Source organism: Trichomycterus rosablanca, chromosome 20, assembly GCF_030014385.1.
Source record: "Trichomycterus rosablanca isolate fTriRos1 chromosome 20, fTriRos1.hap1, whole genome shotgun sequence".
Taxonomy (NCBI): Eukaryota; Metazoa; Chordata; class Actinopteri; order Siluriformes; family Trichomycteridae; genus Trichomycterus; species Trichomycterus rosablanca.
In genome coordinates this window covers 28,216,721-28,242,955 of record NC_086007.1, presented here as the reverse complement: position 1 = coordinate 28,242,955, position 26,235 = coordinate 28,216,721, and the positions used below count along the sequence as shown (strand labels likewise).

Here is a 26,235-nt window from a genome sequence, read left to right as displayed (position 1 = left end):
ACAAATGTAAACATAAATATAAATATAAATGTAAACATAAATATAAATGTAAACATAAATATAAACACAAATGTAAATATAAATATAAATGTAAACATAAATATAAATATAAACATAAATATAAACATAAATGTAAACATAAATATAAACATAAATATAAACATAAATATAAACATAAATGTAAACATAAATATAAATATAAATGTAAACATAAATATAAACATAAATATAAACATAAATATAAACATAAATGTAAACATAAATATAAACATAAATGTAAACATAAATATAAACATAAATGTAAACATAAATATAAACATAAATGTAAACATAAATGTAAACATAAATATAAACATAAATGTAAACATAAATATAAATGTAAACATAAATATAAATATAAATGTAAACATAAATATAAACATAAATATAAATATAAATGTAAACATAAATATAAATATAAATGTAAACATAAATATAAACATAAATGTAAACATAAATATAAATATAAACATAAACATAAATATAAACATAAACATAAATGTAAACATAAATGTAAACATAAATATAAATATAAACATAAATATAAATATAAACATAAATGTAAACATAAATCTAAATGTAAACATAAATATAAATATGAATGTAAATGTGTGTTCCTGAACCCGGTGCTGGACATGGGGACCCTGGTCAGGCTAAAAGCTAAATATAGGAATATATATGTATGTATATACTATATACTCTCTCTCTCTCTCTCTCTCTATATATATATATATATATATATATATATATATATATACTGTATATATAATGATTACATTAATAAACAATGAAACAGAAATATTGATGTGAAGCACCAGAGGAACAAAACCACTCCAGTACCAGGGGGGGCACTGTTTACAAAAACACACGGGCGCTGGTGAGCCTGGGGGTCTGGGTTCGATCTTCACCTCTAGACACTGTCTGTTAGATGGGTTTGGTATGTTCTCTCAATGTCTGTGTGGGTTCCCTTTACATTTAGGAAGGTGGATTTGCTACTCCAGTTGAGCCCCTAAATGTGAGTGAGTGCCTGTGTGTCTTACACCGCTGTGCTCCCACAGCGACCCTGACCAGGACAGAGCATGAACATGCCTTGATCGCGCCGCATCGTATCGCGCGGACTGCGGATTGGCGCGCGCTGTCCGTCCTCGAGCTCCGAGCGCGCTCCTCCTCCCTCCGCTGCTCAGCGCCGCGCGCGCGTCACAGACACACCGGCGCTCTGCGAGCGTGCGCGCGTTCAGCAGCGTCGGTTCATTCATCATCAGTCAGATCACAGCGCCGGATGCGCGTGAAGACCGAGTCCGTCCCGTCCTGCCTCGCGCCATCATGTCTCCCGCCATCCTCGCGAACGGATGACCGAGCTCGCGACGTCACGGGACCGTAAGTATCTGCACGGGAGCTGCACGCCTGATTAATGCACCGTGTGTGTGTGTGTGTGTGTGTGTGTGTGTGTGTGTGTTTATTCGGACCTTCATCGTGTCACGTGCTGGTGAAACGTGAGTCTGTGATGCTTGTGAGTGATGATCAGAAGGGTTTGTGTTTTATTCCCGTCTCGAGGACATTTTCTCATGGCTGCTGCGACGTCATCCACCTGTGGGTCAGTGCCAAGGGCATCGTTTACCATCCAAATACAACATCCGCCCCAAAATCCCCTGTTTCCCGGCGTGCTTTGCGCTATGAGGTGCATGAGCGATGCAGCACCGACACTCAGGACGCGACCCTGATCATCCGAGTGCTTCCAAAAATCTGACCAACCAGCAGCAGCGTGATGATCATGTGCATCAGTGCCGAATAATCACCGTCCCACCCATCCTGCACAGGAGCTCCAACATCTCCAGGTTAGGGTCAGATTTAAGAAGAAGAGGAAGAAGATTGGTTGGTTGGTTGGTTGATTGATTGATTGATTGATGTATTGGTTGGTTGGTTGATTGGTTGGGTGGTTGATTGATGTATTGATTGATTGATTGATTGATTGATTGATTGATTGAATAGGATTATAATGTGATGTTTCACACTTTGGTTCCACCCCTGACAGGACAGGTAGTTACTGCTTACACAAGATCCATCAGTTCAGGTTTAATATCAAACACAGTCATGAACAGTTTAGTGTCTCCAGTTCACCTCACTTACACGCCTCTGTACTGTGGGAGGAAACCGGAGCGCCCGGAGGAAACCCACACAGACATGGGGAGAACATGCAAAACTCCACACAGACACCCCGGTTTCTCTTTACTGATGTTCTTCAGAGATGAGCGTGTGATCCTCCCTTCATTAAAAGCAGAACTGTGATCAGTTTTGCAGTAGTTCTGGTGGAGGTGGAGGTGTTGTGAGGATCTGGCCTCCGTTAGCGGCTACGCTGTAATCAGACGTGTAATCAGACGTAGCCGCGGCTCAGCTGGGCTTTGATTACAGAGAGATCAGCTTTCAAAATCTGGTCCAAATCCTGCTCACACCGGTCACTGCAGATTCAGACGAGCAAACTAAATATAACCCAAATAACTGAGGTTTAAGGGCCTTACTCAGGGGCCCAACAATGGTAAACCAGCAACTTTTCAATGACCTCTCCAGCACTTTATCTGCTGAGTCTCCACTGGTCCAGAATGAGCCAAAGCTGGTGCAGAATCCTCCTCCATGTGATTTATATATGGCTCTCATAAACACAGACCTGGTCCAAACCTGCCCAGATAACCACAACACTTAGTTTTAGCTTCAGCTGCTTCAAAATGGGACAAAACTAGTAACTATCACCATCACTATTACCATCACCATCACTATCACCATCACTATTACCATCACTATCACCATCACTATTACCATCACTATCACCATCACTATTACCATCACTATTACCATCACCATCACTATTACCATCACCATCACTATCACCATCACTATTACCATCACTATCACCATCACTATTACCATCACTATCACCATCACTATTACCATCACCATCACTATCACCATCACTATTACCATCACTATCACCATCACTATTACCATCACTATCACTATCACCATCACTATTACCATCACCATCACTATCACCATCACTATCACCATCACTATTACCATCACTATCACCATCACTATTACCATCACCATCACTATCACCATCACTATTACCATCACTATCACTATCACCATCACTATTACCATCACTATTACCATCACTATTACCATCACTATCACCATCACTATTACCATCACTATCACCATCACTATTACCATCACCATCACTATCACCATCACTATTACCATCACTATCACCATCACTATTACCATCACCATCACTATCACCATCACTATTACCATCACCATCACTATTACCATCACTATCACTATCACCATCACTATCACCATCACTATTACCATCACTATCACCATCACTATTACCATCACCATCACTATCACCATCACTATTACCATCACCATCACTATTACCATCACTATTACCATCACCATCACTATCACCATCACTATTACCATCACCATCACTATCACCATCACTATTACCATCACTATCACCATCACTATTACCATCACCATCACTATTACCATCACCATCACTATCACCATCACTATTACCATCACCATCACTATTACCATCACTATTACCATCACTATCACCATCACTATTACCATCACCAACACTATCACCATCACTATCACCATCACTATTACCATCACCATCACTATTACCATCACTATTACCATCACCATCACTATCACCATCACTATTACCATCACTATCACCATCACTATTACCATCACCATCACTATCACCATCACTATTACCATCACTATTACCATCACCAACACTATCACCAACACTATCACCATCACTATCACCAACACTATCAATATCACTATCACTGTCACTATCAATATTAATCCAGCCTCAACTAACCTAAACATGGCTTCAGTTATTAGTTCTAGTCATATATAATATGAGCTGGTGTTGGACGTCATGTGACAGTTAAACGTTCCACACTCTTTAGTTCAGAACTGAATATAAACGTTAGTTTTTAATTCCACGCCCGTGTGTACGTGTATGATGTGCTGTTTTATTTACTGTGTAAATCATGTCATGGTGGGCGTTCATAATTCTGCTGTTCTTCAGAGCGTCTGCTGTTCTTCACTTCACACAATCAGACGTTTTGTTCATTCATTCTCTGAAGAACCCGGACGGACAGCGTTCCTGTGTTTTTATCTCTCGTGTTTTGACGGGTTTTGTTTGCCGATGCTAATGAAGCGGAGCGCTAGCCTACACGCCGTCCAGATTCCTCAGATTCTTTATCATTAATCTGAGTGGGATGCGTCGCTCATTATTAAAGCCTCGTGTGTGTTAGAGCAGTTAGATCTGTGTGACGGCTGAGCGGTTGTTGTTACTGGATGGTGTAAAGAACAAAATCGAACATTTTAAAATCCAGTGAGCGGCAGTTCTGCTGACAGAAACACTGTTAATGAGTGAGGTCAGAGGAGAGCGGCGAGACCTTCCAGCTAACAGAACTTAAATCATATTTAATAATAAAATATTAAATTAACATTTAATAAACAGCCGATACTCTCAGTAACGATGATGTAATGAAGAGGTTTGGGAGTAATTCTGAAAACCGCTGCTAGTGAACACAGTCAACCGCTGCAGCTGAAATCCAGTTCAGACTCAAATATCAACAACGTGCAGAAATGAATGATGGGATTGAGGAGTGACTGTGCTGGATATTATGGGATTGAAGAGTGACGGTGTTGATATGATGGGATTGAGTGGTGAGATGTGGTTGGTCGTGTCTGTTCTCCAGCTGAAGGTCTCATGAGAACCTCACGTCTCCTGAGCAGAACAAGAGTTTCTTTCTTCTGTCTGTAAGAATTTCTTTGTTTCTGATGCTCATGTAGTTCTGCAGCAGCGGGTTCACTTATTAAATCTCATCTGTTAGTACAGTATGGTCATCTGAGACACGGGGGGTGTCAAACACGGGGGGGTCAAACACGACATTTAGGAACATAATAATAATAATAATAATGTAAACTGTATGATGATGATATTATTATATTTGTGATGATGATGATGTGGGATCAGAACAGCTCGTGTATTTTCCTCCTCTGCTGTTAGTTGGAGTTGGTTTTTATGGTCGGGGTTAGTTGTTGGTGTTGCACAGCTCGTCCCACGTGGGTTCGGTGCTGAAGATCCACGTTACTGCTGCTCACGTTTGGATTTGCTGAGTCACTGCAGATTCAGCACTAACACACACACACACACACACACACATCCAAACACACACACACATCCAAACACACACACACACACACACATTTCATTATATTTACTAAAACTGTGCCAGTAAAGCTACGTTTGAGTGTGTGTGTGTGTGTGTGTGTGTGTGTGTGTGTGTGTGTGTGTGTGTGTAAGGAATTCCGTTGATGTTGGGGTGTGTGTGTGTGTCCCCAGATGAGTGGTTGCTATGACAACAGCAGTACAGCGACAATCAATTCACGCTTAGGAGCTTCTCAGTAAACACACACAAACACACACACTATCATATACACACAAACACACTATCATATACACACTCACACACACACACACACACACACACACACTATCATATACACACACACACACAATATCATATACACACACACACACACACCACACACACAGAATTCATTTATTACTTAATCTATCCAGGATTTTTTTGTCACTGTTATTATTATTATTTAATCCAGACTCTTGAAGTACACGTGTTTAACATGATGCTACCACCAGCATATTTCACATGTGTGATGTACCTTGTTAAATTTACACCACACAGAAACGTCAGGCTGAATTTTAGCTCTAAATTTTGACTTTAGGCTCATTGTTAGTGGGTCTTAATTTTCCTTGTTTTTCTAAGTGTTTAGGGTGTGTTTTATTATTATTATTATTATTATTATTATTATTATTAATAATAATAATTAATAATTAATAATTAATATTATTAAGTATATATGTCATGTATAATGTATATATGATGTATTATGTATATATAATGTATATATAATGTATATATGATGTATTATGTATATATAATGTATATATAATGTACTGTATATATGATGTATTATGTATATATAATGTATATATAATGTATATATGATGTATTATGTATATATATAATGTATATATGATGTATATATGATGTATTATGTATATATAATGTATATATAATGTACTGTACATATGATGTATTGTGTATATATAATGTATATATAATGTATATATGATGTATTATGTATATATAATGTACATATAATGTATATATGATGTATTATGTATATATAATGTAATAATATAGTATTATTATATTGTTGCAGGTTGTAAATAATGGGGAACGTGGAGAGCCAGTATGGGAGCCACAGTTTCTATGGCGATGGCGAGCGTCAGCTCTCGAGGAAGCGAGTGTCGCGGTCGCTGCGTCTGTCGGGTAAACAGTCGTACTGGAGGAAACCTGAGCACCGTAACTCAGAGACCAGCACGCGCTCCAGCAGCACTCCCAGCATCCCTCAGTCCCTGGCTGAACACGGCCTGGAACCCTTCGACGACACCGACGCCCTGCCGACCTTCAGCGCCCCCATCTGGGTGGACCGGGTGGCCATGAACCTCCAACCCATCAGCTTTCACGTTAGTCATGCTATCGCTAACACTACGGCAAACACTCCCGCTGATGTGGACGATCCTGAAAACAGTGGTCCGGACTCCTCCGAACCACCGGGGAGCGCCGCATCATTCAAGAACAAACGCTCCAAATCCGCCGACGTGTGGAAGGACGACTCTCTGGACGTGTCTGTGTCCGACGCCAGTCTGGAGCGCCTGACCAGCACAGAGGATCTGACGGACAGCGCCAACGCCCCAAACGTCACTCGCTCGAACTCCCTGGATGAGCTTTTCACCTCACAGGGTTACGCTAGCAAACGGCAGAAGGGCGGAGCTCTTAGCGGGGGTGGGGAGGACGAACGGATAATGACATCATACGAAGATGACTGTGCCGCCTACGGAGCGTTCACGCTGCCCTGCCGCCGGTCACACTGTCTGTCAGAGGGATCGACCAATCATCAGGCAGCGATGCCAGGGAGGCGGGCACAAACCATACAGGTAACAACAAGCGGCGCAACAGTTATGTTAACACTCCGCCCCCACATTATACAGCCAAAAGTATGTGGACACCAACGATCTTTCAGACGCACTCATCACTAAACACTGCATAAAATCAATCATATTAAATATATGTGCTGTTAACTTGTGACAACAGTTTAGGGAAGAACCTCACCTGTTCCAGCATGTGTCCCCTGTGCACAAAACAAGATTCATACAGTCCTGATTATAATTTGGTGCGCAGCACAGAACCCTGCCCTCTCAGCTACAGCCTGACCTCTTTTATGACTGTACAGGCACAAATCCTCACAGACATGCTTCAAAATCTGTGTTTTATATTTACAGAATTGTGTAAGACGGTGTGTTTACGTTGAAATGTTCCACATGTACAGGACATGACCGCGGGGGACGTCGGTGAGGACGGTGTGATTGATGCTCTGATTGGGGACGTCTGTGAGCTGCCCTCTCGCCGGTATAAAGCCGCGTCTCTGTACTCCACACCAGCGGGGGTCAGCGGAGACGCATCTGCCAACGAAGTCCAGGTCCAGTTTGTTATTACTGCACTACACAAAAGTAAAAATAATGAAGGTAAATAACGGCTGTGTGTAATTGTGCGGTACGTGTAACGCAGGGCGTGTACGAGAACTTCCGTCAGGAGCTGGAGAAGAGCAGCTGTAAGGTGGAACCTCTGGAGGAAGGGGCGTCGGCTCTGAGCGACGAGCTGAGCTCGGCTAACCAGACGGAGGCGCTGTTGGGGGTGACTGAGGGCTCCGTGCGGAAAGCTGGACGCCTGAACGTCAAAAATCAGCTCGTCTGCAAGAAGAACAAGAAGGTGGAGCTCGCTGCTCGCCGCAAGTGGAAGACGTACTGGGTGTCGCTAAAAGGTGCTGATGTGGTACAGACGGGGGTGGGGGGGCGGGGGTGTTTTATTAGGTTTTTAGATCCCCGGCTAAGTGATCAAATATTCTCATGAACTGAAAATTATCATATTAAAGAACGTCGTCATTATTAGCTTATTGTTCACTTTTCCTGAAACTAGCTGACAAACACAACCTGCTAGTTAATAACAGGTAGCTGGTAAGTTTAACAAACTCGCTGACAGGATGTGATACAGAATTTAGCTCAGTTTAATTGTAAAGACAATTTTTTAAATGTAATAGTTATTTATTTTCTCATTTATGAAGTTAAATTAATGCTACATTATTGTTTTCACACGTTCTTTACATGCTAGCTCTTAAACCCCTAACTATTGTAGCTAGTCAAGAAACATAACCAAGTAGTAGTTAAGGCCAGCTAGTAATATAAATAATTATATGAACTGTCTGGCTGCTTCTGATGGGCGTCGCCGCTGTTTATCCGGGCTTGGAACCAGCTTTAACACTATTAGCCTTCTGTATTTGTAAGCCCAGCCTGGGATTCGAACCCCCAAAATTCAAGCAGAGTGGCTCCTACCATCCCACCACTCACCTTTAAATATGATTAAATCCTATCCTAATAATTTCATTAGCAGCCACCAGAGGGCAGAGCGGAATCAATAATACAAGGTTAGATGATCGGTTTTGCTGTTTCTTCTTTTGGTTTGAGGTAAAATAAATAAAAAATAGAGTTTATATGAATTTACTCGTCATTTCTATATACAGTTGAGGTTGGCAGTCTGATTGTTGTGCAGCTTCTGTTTTGTTCAATAATTGATGTAAATAATTGATCAAACATGATGATTGTTTATTATTATTATTATTATTATTATTATTATTATTAATGTGCTGGTGCAGAAAGTTCCAGAAGATTTTACATGTATTACATTCAGCAGATGCTTTTATTTACAACTTACAACTCTGACTGAATACAGTCTAACCCATGAAGAATTAGGGACTTTACTCAGGGGCCCAACTGTGGCTCCTAGCAGTGGTGGGGCTAGAACCAGAAACCTTATGATTACTAGTCCAGTATTCTAATTGCTAAGTTCCCACCACCCTGATCTTAGTGAATCTTGTTGAACTTTGGGACGCGACCCTCCGCTCCCTCATCAGTGACGCACAGCTACAGTTTCATGTCCAAATAATAACGGCACAGAGAACCCGAGCTCAGCAACAAACCTGGTCAGTGTTTAAGGTTCCACTTTTGGAAAAGGGCGGTTTCTTTATAATGTACTCGTCTCTAAACTTGTGGTAAAGTAAAGCTGGCTTGACTGTGGACAGCGCCACCACTGTAACACTCAAAACTTTCTTTGTGTCATGACGTGATCTTTATAAGTGTAGGACTGCTGTAATCTTCTACAATCTCAGTTTGTTCTTGTTACTCTTTTCCCAGGATGCACTCTGTTCTTCTATGAGACGGATGGACGATCTGGAATCGACCCCACCAGCGTCCCGAAACATGCAGTCTGGGCTGAAAACAGCATCGTACAGGCTGTTCCAGAACATCCCAAAAAAGACTTCGTCTTCTGCCTCAGCAACTCGATGGGAGACTCGTACCTGTTCCAGGTAGATCAGATTCTGTCCCCTCGTTAAGGTCAGATCGTTAATTATTGATTAGTCGGGATGGACGGGCATTAGAACTGAAGGATTCTGGACCCTGAACCAAACATCACGTTATTATGAGGAACATCTAATTATGTGCTCATGAATGGAGTTGATTCCGTCAGTGTTGCGTCTGGTTCTTCACCAGATCCTGTACAGTCTGAGTTCTACTTCATACCAAAGACATTTAGGGAGGTTAGGTCAGGGTCAGAGTTCCTAGCTGCAGACCGTTATTCCTCCTGCACCATGCAGAACAAGCTCAGTGTCATTAGTCTAGTGGCTGTGTACTTTACACCACTTTACTCGACGTTGCAGGTTCAGGTTTATGTGCAGCTACTCATTCATGGAAACTGTGAAGCTCTCATGTTGATATTGAATAGAAGTGGCGTCCACATATTTTTGGCCACGTTGTTTACCCACACTGCACACATACCTACATCCTTCCTCTGTCCCTCAACAGACGTGTAATCAGACAGAAGTAGAGAACTGGGTGACGGCGATCCACTCGGCCTGCGCCGCGGCCGCCGCCCATCAGCATCACCGTGACGACACCCTGCGCTTCCTGCGCTCCGAGATCCGGAAGCTGGAGCAGAAGATCGACATGGACGAGAAAATGAAGAAAATGGGAGACATGCAGCTGGTCTCCATCACCGAGGGCAAGAAGAGGAAAACCATCCTGGAGCAGGTAACACCAGCACGGGGGGAGAAGCTCAGCAGAGTAGAATTTAGTGTAGAGTTGAGTTGAGTGTAGAGTAGTGTAGACTGGAAATAAACGCTGAAGACTCCGGAACACAACTGCTCACGGCAAGAGCCAAAAGTCCAAAGACGTGCAGTCGGGCCGTTTAGTTCACAAACATCACAGCATCATCCATCCATCATGGACGTGTCCCACATCACACTGACTATGTAGGGCACATCATTCACGAATGTAACAGTAAGGACGCTCGGGTGGTGCAGCAGTCTAACATCTCCACCCGTCATCACAGAGACCCGAATCTCAGGTTCGACACAACAGACACAGTGAGCATTCTGACAGAAGGAAGGCCTGATGGGAAACCACCTCATTACTGCTGGAATTGCGACTCCTACTGTCTGATCAAGGGAATAACATGGTGCTCAGTACGTCTGGATCTGTCGCTGACCGGACTTGTTAGAGGAGACGAGTGCAGAAAATAAATATCTGTTATTGTCAACAAGGTCCTAATCAATGCCAGCACAACTGTTTGTACCCTGGCAGTGTGGTGAGAAACAAGAGAAGCAAATCAGGCGTTCATGTTTTAAACATAAATAAATAATGTAAGTATTTAATGCACCAGTGTTCTCTCCGTGTGTGTGTGTGTGTGTGTGTGTGTGTGTGTGTCTCTGTGCTCCTCAGATCTCAGTGTGGGAGCAGAATCTGGAGTGTTATAACGTGGACTTGTTCAGAATGAGGTGTTATTTATGCAGCCTGCAGGGGGACGAGCTGCCCAATCCCAAGCCTCTGCTCTCCGTGGCCTCGCGCTCCACCAAACTCAGCATGGGTCGCCTCGGCTTCTCCGTCTCCTCCTTCCACGCTCTGGTGAGGATCCGTTCATCTTCATCTCATGTTCAGGAATCTATCGGTTCTTCAGAAGATCTTCTAACCGTCCACCTCATCTCCTCTTCCTCGTTTCTGTTTATCTGGAGTGAAGATTAATCACAGATTCGGGTTTATTTTGGTCCCTCTGGCCTCCGTCCATCGTTCTCTGGAGTTGGACTGAATGTTGGAGTGTGTGTGAGTGTGTGTGTGTGTGTGTGTGTGTGTGTGTGTGTAATTTCTGTATGTGGATACTGGGCATGTTCTCCGTGCTTTGGCTGGTTTATATGATGTTCTTGTTTCCACCCACAGATCCAACAGAGAGAATTTTGGGAGGGGGGGGGGTATTAAACTTTTCGTATCAACTCCAGAACTCAACAGCGTATATAATATAATACATTTTGGAGTGTGCCTGTGGGGATTTGTGCTCCTTTGGTAATGAGCATTAATCAGTCAGGTACTACTGTAAACTAAAAAGTTCCAGTTCATCCCACAAGGGTTCAGTAGGGTTGAGGTCACGGCCCAGTGTAGGTTACTAGAGTTCATCCACATCAAATGTGTGCGTGTGTGTGCGTGTGTGTGTGTGTGTGTGTGTGTGTGTGTGTGTGTGTGTGCGCAGGTGGTGGCTCGTACTGAGAGTGGTGTTAGAAGACGAGCTCAGGCCGTGTCACACTCGACCGGCAAACGCAAGAGTCGCTTCTCATCACTGTGGGGAGTCGAGACGAATTCAAAGAGGAAAATACACACACACACACACCCCAGCATAGAACAGGTACACACACACACACACACACACACACCCCAGCATAGAACAGGTACACACACACACACACACCAGCATAGAACAGGTACACACACACACACACACACACACACACACACCCCAGCATAGAACAGGTACACACACACACACACACCAGCATAGAACAGGTACACACACACACACACACACACACACACCCCAGCATAGAACAGGTACACACACACACACACACCAGCATAGAACAGGCACACACACACACACACACACACACACACCCCAGCATAGAACAGGTACACACACACACACACACACACACACACCCCAGCATAGAACAGGTACACACACACACACACACACACACCCCAGCATAGAACAGGTACACACACACACCAGCATAGAACAGGTACACACACACACACACACACACCCCAGCATAGAACAGGTACACACACACACACACACACACACACACACACCCCAGCATAGAACAGTTTCACACACACACACACACACCCCAGCATAGAACAGGCACACACACACACACACACACACCCCAGCATAGAACAGGTACACACACACACACACACACCCCAGCATAGAACAGGTACACACACACACACACACACACACCAGCATAGAACAGGTACACACACACACACACACCCCAGCATAGAACAGGTACACACACACACACACCCCCCAGCATAGAACAGGTACACAAACACACACACACACCCCAGCATAGAACAGGTACACACACACACACACACACACACCCCAGCATAGAACAGGTACACACACACACACACACACCAGCATAGAACAGGTACACACACACACACACACACACACCCCAGCATAGAACAGGTACACAAACACACACACACACCCCCCAGCATAGAACAGGTACACAAACACACACACACACCCCAGCATAGAACAGGTACACAAACACACACACACACCCCAGCATAGAACAGATACACACACAGACACACACACACACACACACCCCAGCATAGAACAGGTACACACACAAACACACACACACACCCCAGCATAGAACAGGTACACAAACACACACACACACCCCAGCATAGAACAGGTACACAAACACACACACACACCCCAGCATAGAACAGGTACACACACACACACACACCCCAGCATGGAACAGGTACACACACACACACACTGTGGTTTATTAATATAATTTTATTTTGTTTGGAGGTTTTTGCTGAGGGTGAGGAAACAGTAAAACGAGATCTGGAGGGAACGATGGAGGAAACTTCAAAAGAAACCACGGTAACATTCTCTCATCCATCCATCATTCATCACTCATTCATCCATCATCTATTCCCTTGTATCTTTCTATACGTATATGAATGAAACATCATAAAGACAGAAGTGTGTGTGTGTGTGTGTGTGTGTGTGTGTGTGTGTGTCGTCTTCCTCACACAGAAGGGTGAGCCGGTGTGTGTGGGTGGTGCGCTGAAGGACCGCCCCGCCCCCTCATGGGTGTGTTTGCCGAGCGGTCGGCCGGTCCTGGCCGTGGTGGAGCCGGGAGAGTCGGTGCTCGACACGCTGGAGAACATCTGCAAGGTGGAGCAGAAACTTCACATCCTCACAAAATCCTAAATGCTGGAACACCAGAACCTTCGGGGGGTGCTCATGGGGTGTTCGGGGGTCTTTAGGGGTTCATGTTTTCACCCCTCTGTGTTCCAGGATCATGATCTGGACTCCACCAAACACTATCTGCGCCTCAAGTTCCTGATCGAGACCCAAGTGCAGTTTTACATCCCCAAACCGGAGGAGGACGTTTACGACCTGGTGAGATCAGAACCCATCATCCGAGGGTCTCTGTGCAGCACTGTCCATCAGCCAGCAGAGGGCGTCACTGCTGCAGGTATGAGGAATCCCCTCCGGCGGAGTTATACTCTCCTCGTAACTGCAGCAGTGACGCCCTCTGCTGGCTCTGCACAGAGACGGGTGATAACGGACACTCTGTGCGCGATACAGATCTCCGTATGAACCCACCTGAAGCGCTCTCTTATGTTTTTATTTTTAGCTCTATAAGGAGATCGAGCTCTGCTCCAAGATGCAGAAGCTGGTTCAGTTTGACCGGGACGAGTCCTGCATGATCGGTTACGGTAACGAGCGCCTCTGATCTTTATTGTGTTCTTCCTGCCGCGGCGGCGTGACGATCATGCCGCGTCTCGTTGCTCTCTGACAGGTTTCTCCATCTCGGTGGTGGAGGACGATGGCGTACAGCAGCTTTACATCACCGACGTGAAGGCGGGAGGATTAGCCTTCGCTAAAGGTTCGTTACTTGTCTTGTGTGTTTAATTATCCTCTCGGTGTCGTCCTCCTCCGCCCGTCTCTCTCTCTCTGTGTCTCTCTCTCTGTCTCTCTCTCTCTGTAATTTCTGTTTCGCTGAGAGTTATATAACGCGGCGTTTTAAAGCTCGGTGGCTTTTTTCCGCGAGGCTCGGATCAGACGCGCTAGCTGAGTCACGCTCCACTCAGAAGGAAGAATAAAGTCAGCGCTGTAAGGTCGTCCCTCCAACCACCGCTGGTTCATGCTCCATCAGAAGTGTTTCTGAGAGGCTTTCTGGGTTCGATTCCCAGTCCCAGTAACGGCGCATTCACATGAGAAGCGTTAAAACCTCTTTTGTGCTGCTGTGCTGTTGTTTCCTATGGAGTTCGGCGATGCTGCACAGTTTGCTGCCCATTTCAAAGCTCCTCCAATGAGCTGAACTGTTTGATATGAGGCGGTAAAATTGACTCGTAGGAACAAGACTCAGCGTGACTTATTGTAGTAAAACAGCGAGTGAGGAATGTGATTAGTGGAGGAACTTATGAGCAGTAATAATGAAGAGGAGTTTAGTGCTCCTGTCTCCTTCTTTTACTACATTAAACCACGTTAAGCTTTATTCTGAACCAGAAGCGTTTTAGACTCTGGGAGAAGCTGATTCTGATTCTCACCATTTCTCAGAAGCTGGAGCTGTAACACAAGTTTAAAAGGGAAACAGGGAGGAGAATCCAGATAAACACAGATACATGTGGAGCTGTAACCCTGGATCTGGATCTGGTGGTGTTATTGAGGTTTTGGTGATTTGTGGTTTGTGCAGGACTGAACGCCGGTGACGAGATCCTGCAGCTGAACAGGAAACACTCCAGAACTCTGACCTTCTCCGACATGAAGGCTGCTTTCTCTCAGGCTTCTCTCTCTCTCACTGTGAACGCTCTGCCCCCGGTGGACCGGAGGCAGCACTGCTTTCTGCCGCCCAGACGCTCCGACGCCGTACAGCAACTCTACACCGACATCTTCTCCCAAAACCAGGGTAGGTCAGCTCAGAACCATCAGAACCTGAACATCTATGAGTGACTGATAAATAACATCAGAGTGTTTAGGTGTGTGTTTAGGATAACGAGGTCATTCTGCTCTGGTCTGATTGTTTTTCAGAGGAGATTTTGGATGATGGAGTGGGTCTGATCACAGAGACGTCCGGAGACAGTCTGGAGGACGAATCGGAACTCTTCAGTGACTACACAGACTACAGAAAGGTAGAGATCCACAGATTCAGTTCCACATAGTGCTCTGTAGAACTAGTGCAGGATTAATCTCCATTCTGTACCCCACAGGGTTTGACCTGGAAGAGTTTTGGTTTACTGACCTACCAACTGACCAACATGACTCCTTCTGGGTGAACCCTGTGGTGGTCAGTAGGCCGGCTGGTCAGTTGATTGGTCAGTCAGTGAACCCTGTGCTGGTTGGCTGATTTAGTCTGGTTGGTTGATAGGTCAGTCTTGTGTGTATTTGTACCTGTCCAAGGTTCCTGCCTCACACCCAGTGTTCCCAGTGAAACCGAACCCCTCATGACCAGGACACACTGGTTGATGAGAATGATCTGGTGATCTCAGTGTTTGGTTTGAACCTCTTGGTTTGAGGCAGTCGGATTGTGTTCATGTAGAAAACTCCTCAGTACCTCACCGAGCCTCGATGCCTCGATTCTCACCATGTGTTCTTATGTTTCCTTTGAGTTCTTCCATCCAATCCACCTACTGGCATTTTTTTGTAGAAAAGGAAATCTCGGTACAGCTGTGTGTAGATACAAAAGACACACACACACACACTCACACTCACACACACACACACACTCACACTCACACACACACACACACAGAGAGGATGATAACAGGTATTTGTGGGACTCGGGGGTTCGCTGCTGTTCCTCCTACGCTCGACTATATTCAGATCAGAGTCTGTAAGAATCAGTGAAGAACCTCCAGCGTCTCACCTGGAACTCAATCACAGTAAAACCTTCATGATCACGTGTAGATCAGAACATTTCAGGTATTTAATCATATTTCTCTAAACCCTCTTCATTAGTGACTGAACGACTGGAGCGCGTCTACAATGATTTAATTTTGTATTTTTCACCATCTCACGCCCGATTTCCTCGTATCTGAACCTCACCCCGCTCCTCCTATATCTGAACCTCGCCCGATCTCCTGGTATCTACCCCTCGTATGTAAACTTCTGACCCCCGTTGTATTTTCTCGGTCTATCTTGGCCGGAGATTCGAACCGTTCTGTCCCGGAGCCGCGAGTGTGAGTGTGTGAGTGTTGGTGTGGATTTGGAGGACGAAGCTTTGGAAGTACTGAGCGAGTGTGTGTGTGGGTGGGTGGGCGGGCGGGCGAGAGAGTGCTGGAGAGAGAGAGAGTGTGAGTGTGTGTGTGTGTGTGTGTGGAGGGATGAAGAGGCTTCAGCATCTCGTCGTGTTTCTTGTACTGATAATGAAACAGTTCAGACAGAGAGAGACGCAGGGATGGAGCTTCAGTCAGCGGCTCAGTGTGGATCTGTGAGAGTCTGATTCAGTCCTCAGCATCCTGAGTGTGTTTGTACGTGTGTAAGCGTGTGTGTAAGCGTGTGTGTAAGCGTGTGTGTGTTTGTGTGTGTGTGTGTGTGTTTGTGCTCTCCAGCTGATTTGAGTCTCAGTACCTGGTGTGTGTTTACATGTGTAAGTGTGTTTTCAAGCTGGTCTGGGCTCAGTGCTTGATGTGTGTGTAAGCGTGTGTGTGTAGGCGTTTGTGTGTGTGTGTGTAAGCGTGTGTGTGTGTGTATGTAAGCAAGTGTGTGTGTGTGTCGGTGTATCAGTCATGTCGGTGCTAAAGAGGAACAGAAACAGGAAACGCTCGTCTGAGTCCGTCTACAACGTGCTGCACCTGGTGAGCAACATCAGCTCCAGCTCCTTCTCTCATCTGGTCTGGGGTTGTGGGAAGGTTTGTGGGGAGTTGTGGGTTTGAGGAGTGTTTGTTGGGTTGGGGGGTGTACAGGTGAGCTTGTGGGAGGTTGGGGGTTGGTGGGGGTGTACAGGTGAGTTTGTGGGGGGTTGGGAGGTTGGTGGGGGTGTACAGGTGAGCTTGTGGGGGGTTGGGAGGTTGGGGGTTGGTGGGGGTGTACAGGTGAGTTTGTGGGGGGTTGTGGGGGTTGGGAGGTTGGTGGGGGTGTACAGGTGAGTTTGTGGGGGGTTGTGGGGGTTGGGAGGTTGGTGGGGGTGTACAGGTGAGTTTTGTGGACACCATGTCATGGTACAGTGTTGATGTTTTTCTGATTTGACGTTGGGATGAGTTTGTGTTTAGTGTTTGGGTGATATCGGCCCTCTCCTCATCTGATGGTGCCAGCAGAGCAGGGACCAGGACCAGAGAGCAGGAGAGGTTAAACAGTGTAATGCATCAGTATAAAACAGGTTTAGGTTAGAGGTGAACAGATTCCCAAAGTTTGTGTTGGACCTTCTGGTACATTTCGGGGTTCCAGTGTAAAAATGTTTGTTTGTTTGTTTATTAGGATTATAACGTCATGTTTTACACTGTGGTTACATCATGACAGGAACGATCGTTACTCATCACACAAGATTCATCAGCTCACAAGGTTATATCAGACACAGTCATGGATAATTTAGTATCTCCAATTCACCTCACTTGCACGTCTTTGGACTGTGGGAGGAAACCGGAGCACCCGGAGGAAACCCACACAGACACGGGGAGAACATGCAAAACTCCACACAGAAAGGACCCGGACTGCCCCACCTGAGGATCAAACCCAGGACCTTCTTGCTGTGAGGCGACAGTGCTACCCACCGTGCCGCCCGTTTGGGTTTGTGGTACTGGGGTTTGTTAGTACTGGGGTTTGTGGTACTGGGGTTTGTTAGTACTGGGGTTTGTTAGTACTGGGGTTTTTGGCACTGGGGGTTTTGGTACTGGGGTTTGTGGTACTGGGGTTTTTGGCACTGGGGGTTTTGGTACTGGGGTGTTAGAGGTGTTTGTAGTTCAGGTGTAACATTAGGGTTCAGGTTAGAGTTTAGTCTCTGGGTAAGTGTAGGGTTAAGATCAGGTCGTAGGTCAGGATTGCGGTTAATTCTACATCAGCACTAATTCTGTACTGTACACACACACACACACACACACACAGTCAGACCGAGGAGGGAGGTTAGGTGTGAGGTTGACATTTACTGGCACTTGAAATCAGAACATGCAGTCCTCAGTAACTGGCAGTCTGTGTGTGAGTGTGTGTGAGTGTGAGTGTGTGTGAGTGTGTGTGTGAGTATGTGTGTGTGTGTGAGTATGTGTGTGTGTGTGTGTGTGAGTGAGGATCTATACATGCCTTTACCTGCATACATGTGTGTGAGTGTGTGTGTGCAGAAGCACTTTTGCTCTCTATTATTCTGGTGGTATAAAAGCGTCGCTATGGTAACCGTTGGGATGGACAGGTCCTAATTTTTTTGGTTTGGATGAAATGGAACCGTCATGAGGAGAGAAATCAAAGTCTGTGAGAAGCTTCTTCTTCATCTGTTGATGAGGGTTTCCTCTATGTACTTCATTTAGGTACCTCAAATACATGCAGAAGGTGGATTGGCTGCTCTAAACTGCCCCTAGATGTAAATGAATAGATGTCCGGTAATAAACTGACCCCTGTTCTGGTTCTGGACTTTTGCCCTGTGGCGTCTTACTCACCACGACCAGGATGAGCAGGTAACGATGGTACAGATTATAGAGCTGAATAATCAGACTCAGGGTTTGATTCATTATGAACAATTAATCACGATATTTCTCAATTAATTGGACGAGTAGTGGGAATTTGTGCTTATTTAGTTAATAGATGACAGCAGTTGACTGATTGATCAGTCGATGTTCCAGTTCATCCCATAGCTGTTGAGGAGGAAAGGGCCTTCCCTAAACTGTTGCTGCATTGTTGGAAGCAAATCATTTCCTATATATAATTAGACACACTGATCTCCATTATCCTCCGTCTCTGTGCAGCACCATCGATCAGCCAGCAGAGGGCGTAATATTGAATAATATGATCTGCTTGGAATATTTGTAATGGTCGTTTTACCACCGCTGTATTCTGGTCAGGGTCTAAGTGGGTCTAAATCTTTGGAAACACACACACGCACACTTAGGATAATTTGTAGCATCTTCAGTTATCCTGACTGTATGTCATTGTACTGTGGGACGAAACCGGAGCGTTCGGAGGAAACCCACACAGACATGAGGAGAACATGCAAAACTCCACACAGAAAGGACCATGGGAATCAAATCCAGGCCCTTCTTGCTGTGAGATGACAGCGCCACCCACTGAGCCCCTCTATCGCCCCTATATTTGACGGTACTACTCAGTAATACTCTGGCAACCTTGTAGGTTTGAACTGCACTGAGGCTCCACAGCTTCTGGATTCAGCTGAAAGAGAGAACGGCAGGGGGGCGTGGGGGGGGGCTCTTTATATAGCTCAAGTCCTCCCCCTGTGTCTCTCTCTCTGTCTCTCTCTCTCTGTCTCTCTCTCTGTCTCTATCTGTCCATCTCCTTGTTATTCTTTCACTTTAGGGGACGCAGCAGAATGCAGACGGTCACTGCGCCACACCTCGTCCCTTTAATCTCTCTCTCGTCTCTCTCTCTTCCTCTCAGAGTACCGAGCAGGTCGCGGCGTTCTGCCGGAGTCTCCACGACATGAATCTTTCCTCTGAGGCGGTGGCTTCCTCTTCCTCCTCCGCCTCGTCTTCCTCGCTTCCTCGTCAGCTCTCGGACGCCGACAAACTCCGCAAGGTCGTCTGTGAGCTGGTGGAGACCGAGCGCACCTACGTCAAGGTGAGTACCGCCGCCTAAAAATAATAATGTGGGGCACTTATACAGACGACGTTCGGATCGTCCGAGGGTCTCTGTGCAGCGCCATCGATCAGCCAGCAGAGGGCGGAGGGGATTCCTCATACCTGCAGCACTTACGCCCTCTGCTGCCAGATCGATGGCGCTGCACAGAGACGAGGGATAATGGATTCTCCATGCGCAATACGGATCTCCATCGATATTTTAAAGCAATGTAGCTACTGCAGCACCAGCGCATTAGGATGTTTTTCTGCTTTTCCATTCAGGATCTGAACTGTCTGATCGGGAGGTATCTGACCCCTCTGCAAAAGGAGAGCTTCCTCACCCAGGACGAGGTAACACACACACACACACACACACAGTTTTCACCAGTTGATTTCTGGACCTTGACTCTGACCCGTGTGTGTTTTAAAGCTGGATGTTTTGTTCGGGAACCTTCCTGAGATGCTGGAGTTTCAGGTGGAGTTCCTGCGGACGCTCGAGGATGGAACACGCCTCGTCCCCGACCTGGAAAAGCTGGAACGGGTTGATGAGTTCAAGGTGAGGATCTGTAATTAACCCGGAACGGTGAATCCAGTTCTCACTACACGACTGGATCTCCTGCACTCGAGGGTTTTTTAAGTCATTGTGGTTTTTACAGTACACGACTGATGGGTGATGGGGGGTCACACACTACACCATCTTCCACCAGGAGGAATCTCAGACGAGTCTGTCTGGTCTCCCGAACTACGTTTAGTCTCGAAAACACACGAGAAGGTACGAGGGGTTTAATGACACCACGTCCAAAAACGGACGTCAACAATAAACGAGAGATCAAAGCTGATGTGCAGCGTAAAATCAAAGAGGAAAATAAATGAATCTGGCTACACGACCAGCAGGGGGCGTCGGTTCTGTTCTGATCTGATCTGATATGTTCTGTTCTGATCTGATATGTTCTGTTCTGATCTGTTCTGTTCTGTTCTGATGTGAGAGCTGGAAGTGAAATAAATAAATATTTCACTCGCGCTGTGTTTCGGTATCTCTCGCCCCTACAGAAGGTTCTGTTCTCACTCGGTGGTTCCTTTCTCTACTACGCCGACCGCTTCAAGATCTACAGCGCCTTCTGCGCCACTCACACCAAAGTCCCCAAAGTTCTGGTGAAAGGTGATTCTCACTCGATCATTCTCATCCACTGTCTCATCTCTCTCATCTACTCTCTTATAACTCCACCAGCCTATGGGACTGAACCTGCTCACATCGTCTCCACTAACATCTCCACTAACGTCTCCACTATCGTCTCCACTATCGTCTCCACTAACATCTCCACTAACGTCTCCACTATCGTCTCCACTATCATCTCCACTAACGTCTCCACTATCGTCTCCACTATCATCTCCACTATCGTCTCCACTAACGTCTCCACTATCGTCTCCACTAACATCTCCACTAACGTCTCCACTATCGTCTCCACTAACATCTCCACTAACGTCTCCACTATCGTCTCCACTATCATCTCCACTAACGTCTCCACTATCGTCTCCACTATCATCTCCACTATCGTCTCCACTAACGTCTCCACTATCGTCTCCACTAACATCTCCACTAACGTCTCCACTATCGTCTCCACTAACATCTCCACTATCGTCTCCACTAACGTCTCCACTATCGTCTCCACTAACGTCTCCACTAACGTCTCCACTATTGTCTTTCTCATGTCTGCACCGGAGATGTAGCCTGACTGTTTCGTTCTACTGTACAACCCTGTATTATATAATGACAATAAAGTTGAGTTGAATCCACTCTCTCATCACGCTCTCCTCAGTCTCCACTCCCATCTTAAAAATGTGTGACAGGTCCAATATAATAACACCATATGACCATAAGTATGTGGACACCTGCTTGTGTTAAGCTGTTGTTGTTCCTAGATCAGCCTTTCTGGTCAACTGGTCTCATGAGCAGTTTGTGTGTGTGTGTGTGTGTGTGTGTGTGTGTGTTTAAAGCGAGGACAGACCCCGACTTTAAGGCGTTCCTGGACGAGAGGAACCCGAAGCAGCAGCACTCGTCCACGCTGGAGTCGTACCTGATCAAACCCATCCAGAGAGTCCTGAAGTACCCACTGCTGCTCCGGGAGCTCTACAGTCTCACCGACCCCGAGAGTGACGAGCACTATCACCTCGACGGTAACCTTTAATACCTCAGGGTTCGGGTCTGTACATTCCTACATCTGTACCAGTCTGATCCTGTGTGTGTGTGTGTGTGTGTGTGTGTGTGTAGTGGCGGTGAAGGCCATGAACAAAGTGGCGAGTCACATAAACGAGATGCAGAAGCTTCACGAGGAGTTCGGCGCCGTGTTCGACCAGCTCATCGCCGAACAGACCGCCGACAGGAAAGAGGTGCGCGGTCGTTAGTGACATCACAACACGCTGACCATGTGGTCGGGAGGTACCGTTATGTTAGTAATAGTTTAGTTTGTCGTGGTTGCAGGTTGCTGATCTGTCGATGGGGGATTTGCTGCTTCACACCACACTGATGTGGCTCAATCCACCTTCCTCACTGGGGAAATGGAAGAAGGAGCCTCAGCTGGCCACTTTTGGTACGTTAGACCCTTCATACAGAGATCCGTATCGCGCACGGAGAGTCTGTTATACCTGTCTCTGTGCAGCGCCGTCGATCAGCCAGCAACATGATCAAACACAAGCAGGGGATTCCTCCACTGCTGCAGTGACGCCCTCTACTGGCTGATCGACGGCGCTGCACAGAGACCCTTGGTCCATCATCACTCATAAATAACGTTTGCTCTGTTTGTTGTCAGTGTTTAAAACGGCAGTGGTGTTCGTTTGCCGGGACAGCTCCAAACAGAAGAAGAAAATGGTAAACAGCTTCCTCCATCCGTCTCCTTTACAATCTGAATAAACGCTCCCAGTAGAGGGCGCCAGTGCACATCGTTCATCCACAGATATGATTTAGTACAGATTTAATACACTGATACGAGCTCCGCCCATGTCTAGATTTACGTTACGCCATGTGCCTTGTGTATTAGTGAGCCTGAACCGGGATTCAAACCCCGACACGCAGGTAGTGCTGTTACGTCACACCAAAAACAAAAAAACATGATATTATACACAGTGATATTAAACACATATATCACCCCTTTTTATGATCAGAGCTCTCACTGTTGTTTGGTAGAGTCTCATAGACTGACATGTTTCAGCAGTTCTTCTGACATTTTCTCAGACTGTAGCGTAGTGTTCCTGTAGAACCTTTAAGGTTGGGAAGGGGGGCAAATACATTTTCACACAGGTAATCTGAGTCTGTATCTGTGTTGATGAATCCAGGGCGGATCACAGCGTGTCACCGGGGAGGATCGAGACCCCTTCTGCTTCCGCTACATGATTTCTACAGAGGCGCTTCAGGTTCGAACCCTGACTGGTGCAGGTAAAGTGACCACACACACACACACACACATAAATGACCTCAGTTTAATAACCGTGTGTGTGTGTGTGTGTGTGTTACATCCTAGATGGTAACGGTGCTGCTGTGTGTGAAATCATTCACGTCAAATCGGAATCAGAAGGACGACCAGAGAGAGTGTTCCACCTGTGCTGCAGGTCACACACATACACACACACACACACATACACACACACACATACACACACACACATTATTAAAATAGAACAGTTACGCCCTCTGCTGGCTGATCGGTGGCGCTGCGCAGAGACGGGGGATCGGTGCGCGATACGGATCTCCGTGTGAACCCGATATGTGCAGGTGAAAAGAAGCGGTAACTTTGATCTGTATGATCGAGTGGCACATTAGTAAATCACATCAGCCGTCTGCTGTCGGCCAGTTGGGCGTCTACACAGACATGATTGGCAGTGTCTGAGGGGAGGAGGGATGGTGAAAGCGCGGTGGTTGATTGGCGCTCTCTCCGGTGTTTCTGAACACAAACAGAGATCAAATAAAACATGATGAATTAATCTGAAGGACCTCAGTGATCAGACATCACTCATCATCCAGACCTAGTGCCGACCAATCAGCTCCCAGATCCAGACTTGGTTTAGAAGGTTAAACATCAGGATGAAGCGGGCGTGGCAGCGTCCTGACCTTCTGTCTCCTCTTCACCCCTCAGTTCTGCTGAGAGTAAGAAGGACTTCCTGAGGACGGTTCAGTCCGTACTGAGGGTCAAACAGAGACGGCAGCTACTGAAGACCGACAGCGTCCCCCCCAGTCAGCAGTACGTCCCGTTCGGAGGGAAACGCCTCTCTGCTCTGAAGGGGGCTCGACCCGCCATGCACCGAGCGGGTACACGCCCACACACACTCTCACACACACACACCCGCTACATAAACCCAGTAAATACCAACACACACACACACACTACACACACCCAGTAAATGCCAACACACACTCTCTCACACACACATGCTACACACACACACTACACACACATGCTACACACACACGCTACACACACACTACACACACCCAGTAAATGCCAACACACAAAAATGTTTAAAACACACGTGGGGGCCCAAGAGAGAAAACGGCTGAGAACCGCTGGACTGGTAGAATAATTTCATCTTACTCTTAACTAGTACTCAGTGTGTGTGTGTGTGTGTGTGTGTATGTGTGTGTGTCCAGCCTCCGCCCCTACACGTACGCTGGGTCGGAGAAAACTAGTGCGGAACCGCTTCACCATCGACACCGACATCGTATTCGACACAGACGCCGACGCCGACTCACCAGACTCCCAGAATTCCCCGCAGCCGGGCGACACAGACCGCTGGGTGGAGGAGCAGTTCGACCTGCAGCGGTACGAGGAGCAGGAGCAGGCGAAGGAGAGCGACATACTGAGCGACCAGGAGAACCAGGATGAGGATCTGGAGGGCCCCGTCTCCACCCTGTCCCTGGAGGACGAAGGAACCGAACCTGACGACGGGCGCGGCGGATCCCAGCACCCGCTCAAACTGTCCCGCCTGGGGAAGCAGTGCGCCGTGTCCGTGGCCAGCGTGGACGAGCAGGCGACGCCCGGTGACGAGGTGGTGTGGGTGCGGCGGGACGTGAGCGGTGCTGCCGGCGAGACGCAGGACGAGTCACGAAGCTAAAGAGCAGCGGGCGTCTCCCAACGCCACGCCCGAATCTACAGAGTTTAATAACGGCGAGGTTACAACAGCTACTGACAGAACCACTGCCAGCATCGTTCTACTGACCATCACTGACTTTCTGTTCCAACATCAGCTGCACCATCATTTACACACATCTCAAAACATGCCAGTAGGTGTGTTTGCTACTCTGTACAGAGTCTGTTCCTGCTCGCGGTTCAGTGTTTCCAGGAGAGGTTCCAGACCAGGCGGTTAATAAGGATAAATAAATTGCGTTATGACCACCAGGGGGCGCCACAGAGCTGCATAAACATTTCTAAACCCTTAATCATAGCCAGTTCCCCTTCCACTGCTGAACCTGGCGCTGTTTAAAACACCAAACTAAAATGCTCCAATTATGAAGCCTGAAGTGATCACAGTTACTACAGTTGCTCAGTCTTCATTATTTAGTGATTTTATTCTAAATCTATTTAATACAAGCCAAAAATATAAAAAATCTATAATTGTGATTTTATTTTTAGCAGCTCACAGATAACAGGTAGCTGAATTAACCTCAGCGTGCTTTAATTAAAGGAAATCAGCTCCAGTTTTAATGTGAAATTAATAATTATTATTATTATTAGTTTTTAGGCGAGAGTCCCTTAATTTTCTTACTTTTATAAAGTATTAATAAAAAAACATAAATCTGTACAAACAACATAACCTTCCTGTTCTTTCAGCTACCTGTCATTTTCCCCCAATCACAATTCCTCCTCCTCCTCACTGCTGTAGGGCTGCAGACTAGCACCTGCACCTGTAAGCAAACTCGGCTTTTTTCCACCAATCAGCAGCAAATTCACACTCAGAAAGTTCCGCTCTGCCCCGTTTGTTTGGGCAGTTTGCTGGGCATCAAGAAACCCTGACCGACCTTCCCTCTATTAGACACGGTTGTTTGTGTCTGTTGAGCACCTGGCGGGGCTGGTAGCATGACTGTGATGGTGGAG

General features: G+C 46.3%; 1 protein-coding gene across 2 annotated transcripts; it reads left to right on the top strand.

The window, feature by feature from the left end:
- The first annotated feature begins 1,327 nt into the window (after positions 1-1,327).
- Positions 1,328-25,660, top strand: tiam1b (TIAM Rac1 associated GEF 1b). Of its 2 annotated transcripts, XM_063016278.1 has the most exons (27): positions 1,328-1,416; positions 6,391-7,168; positions 7,561-7,710; positions 7,800-8,052; positions 9,479-9,651; positions 10,148-10,372; positions 11,063-11,245; positions 11,862-12,014; positions 13,236-13,310; positions 13,467-13,607; positions 13,731-13,835; positions 14,074-14,155; positions 14,239-14,325; positions 15,136-15,348; positions 15,471-15,571; positions 19,974-20,153; positions 20,435-20,503; positions 20,583-20,708; positions 21,203-21,311; positions 22,148-22,327; positions 22,422-22,540; positions 22,632-22,740; positions 22,960-23,018; positions 23,483-23,582; positions 23,668-23,755; positions 24,280-24,452; positions 24,792-25,660. In XM_063016278.1, the coding sequence occupies exons 2-27, from the start codon at positions 6,401-6,403 to the stop codon at positions 25,253-25,255; spliced, it is 4,485 nt and encodes a 1,494-aa protein (XP_062872348.1). In that variant the 5' UTR covers positions 1,328-1,416; positions 6,391-6,400; the 3' UTR covers positions 25,256-25,660. The 2 variants fall into 2 exon arrangements, with proteins under 2 accessions (XP_062872348.1, XP_062872349.1); XM_063016279.1 differs by lacking the exons at positions 1,328-1,416; positions 6,391-7,168; positions 7,561-7,710; ... (3 more) ...; positions 11,063-11,245; positions 11,862-12,014 and adding an exon at positions 13,009-13,032.
- The last annotated feature ends 575 nt before the right edge of the window (positions 25,661-26,235 follow it).